Source organism: Morus notabilis, unplaced genomic scaffold, assembly GCF_000414095.1.
Source record: "Morus notabilis unplaced genomic scaffold, ASM41409v2 Scaffold1094, whole genome shotgun sequence".
NCBI lineage: Eukaryota > Viridiplantae > Streptophyta > Magnoliopsida > Rosales > Moraceae > Morus > Morus notabilis.
This window is the reverse complement of record NW_010365163.1, coordinates 10,028-21,145: the sequence shown is the minus strand read 5'-3', so window position 1 is coordinate 21,145 and position 11,118 is coordinate 10,028. Positions and strand designations below refer to the sequence as shown.

Below are 11,118 nucleotides of genomic sequence, written 5' to 3'. Positions count from 1 at the left end.
AAACTAAGAACCTACATGAAGGGCTCGTTTAGTTTGCTGATTCGAATTTTTAATTCGAGTTGAGATGTGATTTTATGTGAGAGTTTTTTACTGTAGTAAAAAAGTTAGATGTAATTATTTGTGAGAGCTTTTTACTATAATAAAATTTAAATTTTAAACTCAAATCAACGAAATGAACAGAATCAAAGTAGTCACCGTCATCTATGAACTAGATATTCCTCCATTCAACGAAGAAGTACAAAAAAGCTCAAAACCCTTTACGGCTTTCCAAATTGCAAGTATGAAAATGAGAATTGTGATCTCATGCAAATAATTACGAGTACGTGTCAGTAGGCTTTACGAACATTTGAAAGCCCACTAAGAATTTAACACGTTTCAAATATATCCGATTTTGTGACCCTCCAAAGTCCGAGCCGACCATTTGTTTCGGCCGTATTTTTTTCAAAGTTTAGCTCACCCACCAATGCGTACGTGTCATCAATACGTTCAATTTGAAATCTCTCACCCATTTAGAACCTCTTAAATAAACTCTCACTTCCCATAAATATTTGAAAGTTTCTTTAGAATAACACACTGGCCAGTTTAACTTTAGTTGATGATCAAATGGCCAACATTGTTTCCTTGCTTTGCCTCTTGGCCATAACTCTTGTTGTTTTTGATCATCATGGTCGCATCATGGCTAGCCAGATTGATCTGGGTTCGAGGTTGTTGGCTAAGGAGAACAAAGCATGGGTCTCGGAGAATGGCACCTTTGCTTTTGGATTCACTTCGATTAAGGATGAAGATGACAAACTTCAACTGGCGATTTGGTTTGCTAACCTTCCTGGAGACCGAACAACAGTATGGTCACCTAACAGGTACTTCTCTCTAATTTACATATGAGACCGTTTGGTTAGAGGATTCGTTATCTGATTCGAATCATGGTTCATGGTTCGTTACAGTATTTTCTCTCACAAAAAACACACGTAAATTGAAAATAATTCTAATCTCATGGTTCTAATTCATAAACCAAACGGTCTCGAATCATCTTTGTAGTAAAACCGGTATAATATATATGCATGATTTTAGTTTCCCAAGTTATGCATGCAACTAGCGCAATTGCACATACAAATTAATAATGGAAGAACGTTTTTTTTTTGTTTGGTATTCTTTCATATTCTTAATACCTATTTTCCCTTTTTGCTTTTACATTCACGACCCTATTGCTATTGCTAGTTAATTAGTCCTTTTACATGATCAGCCAACTATAGATTTACATATATTATCGGATGTCCCCGAAGGGACCATTATACATATATTATGTGTGTATATATGTACGTAATATGTGTTACTTTCTGTGTGTACATTATATGTTATGTTGTTCACGAAAAAATTTAGACGAGAAATAGGTTAGCCCCAAAGTCACATATTCCAGCTTAATAAACTGTAGAGTTCGAATTCACCATCCAAATTATATAAAAAAAAAAAAGAAAAAAAAAAGAAAGTGTAATTATTACTTCCGGAAACAAACTGAGAAGAAGATTGCAGATTCGCTCTGCAGCTGTTTGGGCATATACAGTGCCCGTTTAGTTTATTGATTCGAGTTTTTAATTCGAATTGAGATGTGACTTTATGAGAGAATTTTTTACTATAATAAAAAAATTAAATGTGACTGTTTTTTAGAGTTTTTTACTATAATAAAATTCAAATTGGTGAAACAAAGGGGCATAATTACTCACTTCTCTTTTTCTTTTTTTTAGTTGAATATATATATATATATTGATTGAAGCTGAATATATACTAGTTACTTCTAAGTATTATTGCACAAGAAGAAAAAAAAATAAAAAATAGATGGGCAAATTATTGGTTTCTAAATTAGACGAGAGATAAACAAAACCAAATTCCCCATCTCGTCTTTACAAAAGCTTTTGCAGGTGTTATAATATGACCATGATCAGTACTACTACTACTACTTATAAAAAGCCAACAAATTTCACTTTCTTCTCAATGACCATTCATCCTGTAGAAACTCTCCAGTCACCAACAACGCAATCTTGGAGCTCGACACCACCGGAAACCTCGTCCTCTTCGACGGTGGCGACACCGTTATCTGGGTCTCGAACACGTCCCGCGCCGGGGTGCAATCCGCCGGCATGTCGGAATCCGGCAACCTCATTCTCTACAACGACGTAAACCAACCTGTGTGGCAAAGTTTCCACCACCCATCAGACACTCTCCTCCCAAACCAACCTCTATCAGTCTCTCTTGAACTAACGACACCAAAATCACCCTTGGGAGGCAGTTACTACGCGCTCAAAATGCTTCAACAACCAACTTCTCTAAGCCTTGCTTTGACGTACAATTTGCCTGAGAGTTACAACGCCAATCCAGAATCATACGCCAACTATTCGTATTGGCAAGGACCCGACATATCGAACGTAACCGGGGACGTCGTGGCGGTTTTGAACGAAGCCGGAAGTTTCGGAATTGTGTATGGAGAATCATCGGACGGAGCAGTTTATGTGTACAAGAATGATGGTGACTATGGCGGCCTGTCTTCAGCCTCGAATCGGTCTACTCGGTTATCGGTTTTTCGACGGCTAATATTGGAGAGTAATGGCAATTTGCGCTTGTATAGATGGGACGACGACGTCAATGGATCGCGCCAATGGGTTCCGGAGTGGGCAGCAGTTTCGAAACCTTGCGACATTGCTGGGATTTGCGGAAACGGGATATGCAATTTGGACAGAAGTCAGACAAATGCATCTTGCACTTGCTTGCCGGGGACTTCTAAGGTGGGAAAAGATAGTCAGTGTTCGGAGAATTCTTCGTTGATCGGGAAATGCGATTCGAGACAGGATTATCAGAAATCACAGTTCAAGATATCGACTGTTAAGCAAACCAATTACTATTACTCTGATTTTTCTGTTATAAATAACTATAGCGATATTCGGAATGTTTCAAAATGCGGTGACGCTTGTTTATCTGATTGCGAGTGTATTGCCTCTGTTTATGGATTTGATGATGAGAAGCCTTATTGTTGGGTTTTGAGGAGCTTGGATTTTGGTGGGTACGAGGATACTGGATCTACACTGTTTGTGAAGGTTAGATCGGACGGTAGGGTGACGCCGGAAGGAGGAGGATCTGGGGATTCTGAAGAAGGTTCTGGAAATGGGAAAGAAAAGATTTTGGTTATTCCCATTGTTCTCAGCATGACTTTTCTTATTGCTCTCCTCTGTCTGTTGTTGTACTACAATGTGCATAGGAAAAGGTCCTTGAAAAGAGCCATGGAGAGTTCTTTGATCTTGTCCGGTACTCCGATCAATTTCAGTTACCGTGATTTGCAAATTCGAACATGGAATTTCTCGCAGGTTCTCGGAACCGGTAAGCATAATACTAATAACCTTTTTATTAATATATACCTTTTTATTAATATATATATATATATATATATATATTAATATGCTCTGCTGATAAGGTAATGCTGATTTGCAGGAGGATTTGGGACTGTGTATAAGGGAAGCCTTGCAGATGGGACTTTAATAGCAGTAAAGAAACTTGACAAGGTTTTGCCACAAGGTGAAAAGGAGTTCATAACTGAAGTCAACACCATTGGCTCAATGCACCACATGAACTTGGTTAGGCTTTGTGGATACTGCTCTGAAGGACAACATAGGTAAGTAACATTTTTATGATCACTCATTTTCATGACATTAGTACAATATATTCTAAAGCTTGTGATTGATTTGAATTTTTATACAAAGCTAGAGTAAAAGCATATATTGTACTTATTTTGGTTGTGAATTTGATTGTTTGCAGGCTTCTAGTTTACGAGTTCATGAAAAATGGTTCCTTGGACAAATGGATCTTCCCCTCTTATCATGCCCGAGATAGGCTGCTAGATTGGAAAACTCGCTTCCACATAGCGGTGGCTACTGCACAGGGGATTTCGTATTTTCACGAGCAATGTCGGGATCGAATTATACACTGCGACATCAAACCAGAAAACATCCTGTTGGATGAGAATTTTTCGCCTAAAGTCTCCGATTTTGGGCTGGCTAAGTTGATGGGCAGAGAGCACTCAAAAGTTTTCACAATGGTGAGAGGAACTAGAGGCTATTTAGCTCCGGAGTGGGTTACTAATCGGCCTATAACTGTAAAAGCCGATGTTTACAGTTACGGAATGCTCCTTTTGGAGATTGTTGGTGGTCGGAGGAACCTTGACATGTCTTATGATGCAGAGAACTTTTTCTATCCTGGATTGGCTTTTAAGGTAAGTAAACCATAGTTCAATCTCTCTTTTTCTCTTTTCCTATTGTCCTCTTAATTCTAAACATGATTGGATTATTTATCAAGTGATCAAATTGGGAATTTTGTGTAGGAGTTGACAAATGGAATGCCATTAGAAGCCGGGGATAGGAGACTAGAAGGCGCAGTGGAAGAGGAAGAACTCATAAGAGCATTGAAAGTGGCATTTTGGTGCATACAAGATGAGGTTATCATGAGACCTACAATGGGGGATGTGGTGAGGATGTTGGAAGGATCAATGGACGCCAACATGCCGCCGATCCCGCAGACAGTTTTGGAGCTGGTTGAGGAAGGCTTAGATCATGTGTACAAAGCCATGAAGAGAGAACTCAATAATTTCAGCTCCTTCACCATCACCAGCCACCCTTCTTCTCGTGCTACGTGTAGTTACTCCACAATGTCCCCTAGATAATCAAAATTTGATTGTCAAAGAAAAAAAATTTTGATTTTTGAACAATGCCATCTTGAAGGTGTCCGCAAGCCTAAATTTTGTAAATGCAAATCTTGGTTTTGCATTCTCTTTCAATGTGATAAAATCGTTCTATACTTGATATTAAACACAACTATAGAAGTGCGGCTTTAGATTTCAGATTCCATCATTCTTTATAATATAGCTTTGCTAAAACTCAAACCTTGCCAAAGGCACCTTGGGTGGACAGAAGCAAAAACTCCAAATAAGATAATTTTTATCATCATGCCACCATCACTCATATTTAGTAGAATCCTTAATGACTGATAAAACTTGTGAGATGAAATCCCCTACAGGCAGGAACACTGGTCATAGCCGCTTAAGAACGGGAGCTCAGTCTAAGCCTTCTTTACACTCTTGCCCCGTGTATAAAAAGAAACGTAATCATTAAAAACTCGTACATATACATATATAATTTTTAATTTGACTTTGCCAAATTTTATAATCACAATATCTGCATAATATTTTAAAAAAAAATTTAAATATATTCCAAGTTTAACTCTTCAACATACTCATATTCTAAACTTAAATTTTCTAGCAAACAGAAACCATTTGTACAACTATATAAATTCATAACTTTTAAGAATCAGAACTAGGGAAGACACACCATTTATTAATAGGTTTTTAACACATTTGTCTCTTAAACTTATCGTGATTTAACAAATTGCTTCTTAAATTTTTAATTTTGACAAGTTGTCCCGTGAACTTGTAAATTTGTTACAATGTGCCTATTTTGATGACGGTTGTATTAAATTAGTGTCAAAAAAACACGTTTAGCTAAAAATTTTAACATTCCAATTCAAATGTAATACAAATCTTTTAATATCTCAATTTTTAATCCCTTAAATCTAATAAAAAATTTGAACAAATTTAGTTATATGGGGCACATTGTAATAAATTTATAAGTTTAGAGGAGTAATTATCAAAATTAAAAGGTTAGGGGACAATTTGTTAAACCATGGTAAGTTTAGGGGGTAATTGTGCTAAAAACTCTTTATTAATTGGGGAGTTTTGTCGCATATTTCTCAATTCAAAGGGTTAATTGTAAAAACAAAAAACATTGAAGGGCACATTGCCAATAAATAACAAATTCAGGGGCACCCGATGCAAATAAACCTTTCTTTTACTCCACGCCGGTTTCTCCCGCAAACCGAGAGCTCTCGCTCTTCCGTGAAAAGACATCAGAACCTCCCTTCAGCAATTCCGTCAGGTAAAATCCGCTATAAAAGCCCTCGAAATCTGAATTTCCCAAACCCTAGATCTCTCAAAACGCCTTCCTAATTCTCTGGAAATATATTCACATGAACAAATTTTGGATTCTGCGTTGTGAGAATTTTCAATTTGTTCTTCTATAACCCTAGGAAATGTTGGAACGATTCGTTATTATAATCCCATAAGGAACTGAATCCCCAAGCAACGAAAATGGAGAATCTGCAGTACGCCGAGGAGCTGGTGAGGGAATTCCTCGTCTTCAGAGGATTTACCAACACTTTGCAAGCTTTTGACTCCGAACTATCGACGGATATCGGAAAAGCGTTTCAAGTAGACAAGATCATAGATTTGATTTTCTCGGTGTATGTTCCTAAGTTTCAAGCCGAAAAGTTGGTCGTTCTTCTGAATTTCTTCAAGCGTTGTCTATCTTCGTCTTCCGACTTTCAAGCCGAAAAGTTGGTCGTTCTTCTGAATTTCTTCAAGCGTTGTCTTTCTTCGTCGTCCGAGAGAGTATTTATCGACACTTTGTGTAAATTGGAGGTTTCCATTTTGCGGTACTACATTGTTTATGCTGTGCAATCTGGGAGGAAGGACAAAGTTGTGGAGTTTTATGGGATGAATGGGGATGAGATGATGCAAAGGAACCAGGATTGGACTCCATGGTTTGGTGGGTTCTTTTTAACCAAAAAAAAAAAAAAAACACTTTTTCTAGTTTGTTTTATGATGTTATGATTTCTATTGATTTATGGTATTGGGAATGTGATGCAGCTATTCCATATGTGAAGAATCCGAGCTCGGATCCCAAATTTCGAACTTATTTCTCAAGGGAATGGTTTGATGCCTTGCATCTTTCTGTGAGGAATTTCTTCAGTGCAATCTTCAATGGCACTCATATCCTTTTATAATTAGTTTTATATAAGAATTTGTTTTCTTAGAGAAGAAGTACTTTTTGTTATTAGTTATTTGTTGCCATCCCACTCAATTTCTAAATGCTTTACGAAATAGCTGCCAGACCGCAGGAACCAGTTCTAGTTAAGTGGACTGTTTTTTCTATTATGTAAGCCTGAAATTTATTGGTTAAAATTAGAAACCTTTTATTTTTCTATCAATGATTGTCACTGGAAGAAGTTGGTTCTTCCCCTCTTACGACAGTGTATTACCGAATGAGATTTGAGGAACACATCCTTGACTAAACCACGCATCCCTGCCCTATTGAAGATCAGTTCTGAGAAGATTGCTGTCAACCGTCTAAAGAAAGACATCAAGCAACTTAATCTTAAGTTATCTGAACTTCAGGCTTTGTTGGAGGAAAAGGAGGCTCAGTTAAGCCAGCTAAGGAGGTATATATACTTGTTGCATTTGTTTTCTGCCCTTGGGACTAAATTTTTGTATATATAGCTGATTTGATTGTCCTTGGCTTGATTTTGGAACTCAGTAACGTTTCATCATTCACTGATGCAAACATTGAAAAAGCCCAGAGTTCATTAGGTGTCGTGTATGAGGAAAATCTTCGTATATCCAAAGACACTCGGGAAATCTGTTCTTCTGACACTCTGCAGGTCGGTGAAACCGAGCTAAACAGAGAATGGGCTGTTGCTGCTTCAGTTGGAAATCAAGTAGACATTTCCATGTCAAAGTCTGGTTACAGTTTAAGTTCTTCATCAAGTCCAAGGGATGGTGGCATTTCTGATAGCAGTCCACTGTTGGACAGCTCCCACGATGGTATATATTGTTCTATAATTTTCCCTTTGCTTGTTGAGGATGGTTCACTACCTACTGCCATCACATTTGGACAAGCTTATTTTTAATAGACACACTGAGAGTTGACGGAGGGTTGGCTCAAACATTTTGTCTTAAAGTATCATTAAACATTGCAACATAGGTAGAGATAGGGCTAGGTTTGTGAACCTTTTAAGAGCTTATTGATTCAATAACAGTTGAATCTTTTTTGTGGCAGAAAATGGCAGGGAAAGCCATGTAGAAGAATTACATGAAGTTAAAGTTGACTTTCAGGTAAATGGTTCATAAGAGCATAACTGAATTTTGATGTTTCAATCTCACATTCGGTCCATTGTATTTGTGGCTTTTTTTAAGGTTGGAGGATTCATTAGCTATAATTTGCTAGTTTTTTCTTTATTGGAGTTTACATGACTTATTGGAGAACATGATTTGTAGGAGACATTTCTGGGTCACACCAGTCCAATCAGTCGTTGCCACTTTTCTGCCTCAGGGAACAACATAGCCAGTGCTTCTGTGGATGGCACTGTCAGGTACTTTTTGTTAAAGTTTAGGAATGGAGATAAGATGGCAGAATTAGGTGATAGACTGAGAAGTTCTACCGCTTTCATATGTTTATTATGTGGAAAATCCATATGCTTGGTTGGCGCAAATTATGTTCTAGATATATGCGTATCTGTTCTACATTGGAAACCATGTTTGTTATATGCATGGAAGGGAAGGCCCAGGTCTTCCACGGTGTTTGACATCTTCTTCCTTTTTGTGCAACACAGAATATGGACATATGACTCATCAACTTCAGCATCTAGAAACGCAACCATTTATTGTGGAGCAGAGATCATGTCACTTGACTGGGAGTGTAAATCTGACAGATTGGTATGTAAATTGGATTTCATGGTGAACAGATTTGCGCTTACATCAGAGTCATGATTTTACCATTTGGGAGTGAAAATGCCTGCTTTTAAGTGTTGTGGTTCTTCATCACAAAAGCTTCTCATAGGCACTGCTGACGGAGGCATTAAAGCATGGAATGTTGATGCAAAGAGAGTTGTTTGTGATCTCAACACAACTGAAGCATTTCCGAGGTTCTTCTTGATATTTTGGTATTTACTCCCGCATTTGTTTTTCTCAAATGTTGACTCTGCTTACTTTCCCTCCATTTTCTGCTGCAGTGTTTTGGACATAAAGTGCAGCCCCGTAGAACCAATTTTTGTTTCTGCAGCAGCATCCAGGGGGTATGTTTTCGGTTTTCCCAGTCTCGTCCTTTTGCAAATCAAGTTATAATCTCCGTGTCTATTATTATTTTTTGCAAGGGTATGAGAAATTAAGACTGTTTTATTGTAGGCGTGGCTCATGGCGTTACACAGATAATTTGGGGTTTGCTTCATTAACTGTGTGGAACATGAAGACATGGAAGCCTATGGTATGCTTATGAGTGACCAATAACAATCTATACAATTGCAGTTGTGATTTTGTACTATTTGCCTTATAATCTTGTGGCTTTCATGAAGACAGTCCTTCCTCTTGGTAAAGACCCACCTGCCATCACTTCCCTAAGTTTCAATCACAACGGAAAAATTTTAGCAGCCGCAGCAACTGATGGGATGATTCACATGTTTGGTATCCTTGTGGATTATTTTTGAGGTCCTTCATGATTCGTAAAACCATGATTTTGTCATTTTGGTATATATTTTTTTTTGTGGAATTCTAAATATGAGTACATACAAGGCACCTGAATTAGTTGTGTCCATGATTCTGGGATAGAGTCACAAACCTTAACTAGGAAAAGACATGTCAGCGGGCCTTCAAATTACTGGATGGCCTGCACATGATTCTGCCATAAGCTCAATTCTTTTTGGGCCAGATGAGACCAGCATTTTCAGTTTGGGAACAGATGGAAAGGCTAGTATCTCTGAACTCTTTTTGGCTTAAATTTAATAATTGCAGTGAGTTTTCGAGATTAATGGTTATATTAATTGTGCAATCTTCACTAACCTCATAGTATTCACTTTTTCATGCCAGATTTTGGAATGGAGCTTGCAAAATCAAGGTCGAGTCCTTTGGTCGAGAAATTGCAGCAGGTACTTGCATATCAATTACTAGATATTACTTATGCACAAGAACCGCCAAATAAACTGTTAATTACTAATATGGAACGCGCTTGGTGTTTTATGTAACAACTCTGTTCTGTAATATAGGTTCTGTGACCCTGAGAGCTCAAAACATTGCAGACACGAAATGGCGTTAGATGCTAATGGGAAGAGGCTGTTGGTAACATCTGGTTCAGTAAGAGCACCCATATATCAGGTTGATCTCTCCATCATCCCTGCCTCTCTCTCTCTCTCCCTCTCCCCAATAGTGGTGTCGATGTTTGGAAACTTAACTGCCTTTTCTTTTACCCATATATCAGGTTGATCTCTCCATCATCCCTGCCTCTCTCTCTCTCTCTCTCTCTCCCTCTCCCCAATAGTGGTGTCGATGTTTGGAAACTTAACTGCCTTTTCTTTTATTTTTTTTTAAAGACTGAAAAGTTTTATCATGAATAAATGAGATATGAATGCGTATGTAAAACTAAATTTCTATTTTATTTCAGTTTCTTACCCCCTAACACGTTATATACATACATATATATATATATATATTCATGATGTGCCGCTTTTGTTTTTTTCTTGGAGATTTTGGTTGTGGGTTTCATCATAACTTTTTATCATTATCATTAATTTTGGCTCAGGTTCGAGGTAACAATGGGTTGAAAACTCTTGCGCACACTGCTGCTATAACTACGGTCGATTGGCACCCGACCTTGCCCATTTTCTTGACTGGATCGGCTGATAACTCTGTCCGAGTAACTTCTATTTTATAAAGGTTTGTCATGTTATATATCTGTCTTTGTTTATGCCTCCTTGGTCTTCTTTGAGGTTTAATGGGGCGGACGTGGACTTAAACTTGAGTTCGTTTCAACAAAATTTCACTTTGTTATGCCTTCATGGGTCTTGTTTTATTTTTTGTTTATTTAGATTGTGTTTGGTATGAGGACCATGATTTATGGTTTGAACTTCCGGTTCCAAACCATATAACCAAAAGTTTGAACCATCTAAAATCAAGGGGGGAGGTGGTTCTATTTTTTGGGGTGGTTTTGGTTTAAAAGGAATCAAACCTTGAACCAGAACCATCTAAACCAAACACTGATTTTTAAGAACCATTTTTAACTTTTTGCAAACAAATAAAGGTTTAAACCAAAATTATAGTTCCGGTTCTAAAACTCTCATACCAAACGTGACCTTATTCTTTTGTTGTGATTGTTTAAATAGTTCGTTTCATAAGCATGAGCCATCCATTGATGTGGAAAAAAAGCCCCCATTTTTGTGCTTCTTCTTCTTTTTTTTTTTTTTTTTTTTTTTTTTTTTTTTTTG

At 37.6% G+C, this 11,118-nt stretch overlaps 2 protein-coding genes across 2 annotated transcripts; both read left to right on the top strand.

Moving 5' to 3' along the window:
• Nucleotides 1–657: 657 nt before the first annotated feature.
• On the top strand, nucleotides 658–4,859 carry LOC21397348 (G-type lectin S-receptor-like serine/threonine-protein kinase At5g24080). The gene is made up of 5 exons (XM_010107409.2): nucleotides 658–857; nucleotides 2,006–3,363; nucleotides 3,475–3,655; nucleotides 3,799–4,252; nucleotides 4,361–4,859. The coding sequence occupies exons 1-5, from the start codon at nucleotides 676–678 to the stop codon at nucleotides 4,697–4,699; spliced, it is 2,514 nt and encodes an 837-aa protein (XP_010105711.2). The 5' UTR covers nucleotides 658–675; the 3' UTR covers nucleotides 4,700–4,859.
• Nucleotides 4,860–5,923: 1,064 nt separating this feature from the next.
• Nucleotides 5,924–10,692, top strand: LOC21397347 (WD repeat-containing protein 91). The gene is made up of 16 exons (XM_024171785.1): nucleotides 5,924–6,361; nucleotides 6,425–6,635; nucleotides 6,737–6,859; nucleotides 7,167–7,308; nucleotides 7,404–7,690; nucleotides 7,926–7,981; nucleotides 8,144–8,238; nucleotides 8,479–8,581; nucleotides 8,696–8,790; nucleotides 8,878–8,940; nucleotides 9,050–9,128; nucleotides 9,217–9,325; nucleotides 9,495–9,607; nucleotides 9,728–9,786; nucleotides 9,904–10,012; nucleotides 10,437–10,692. Exons 1-16 carry the CDS (start codon nucleotides 6,179–6,181, stop codon nucleotides 10,566–10,568), a joined length of 1,959 nt encoding a protein of 652 aa, XP_024027553.1. The 5' UTR covers nucleotides 5,924–6,178; the 3' UTR covers nucleotides 10,569–10,692.
• Nucleotides 10,693–11,118: the final 426 nt, after the last annotated feature.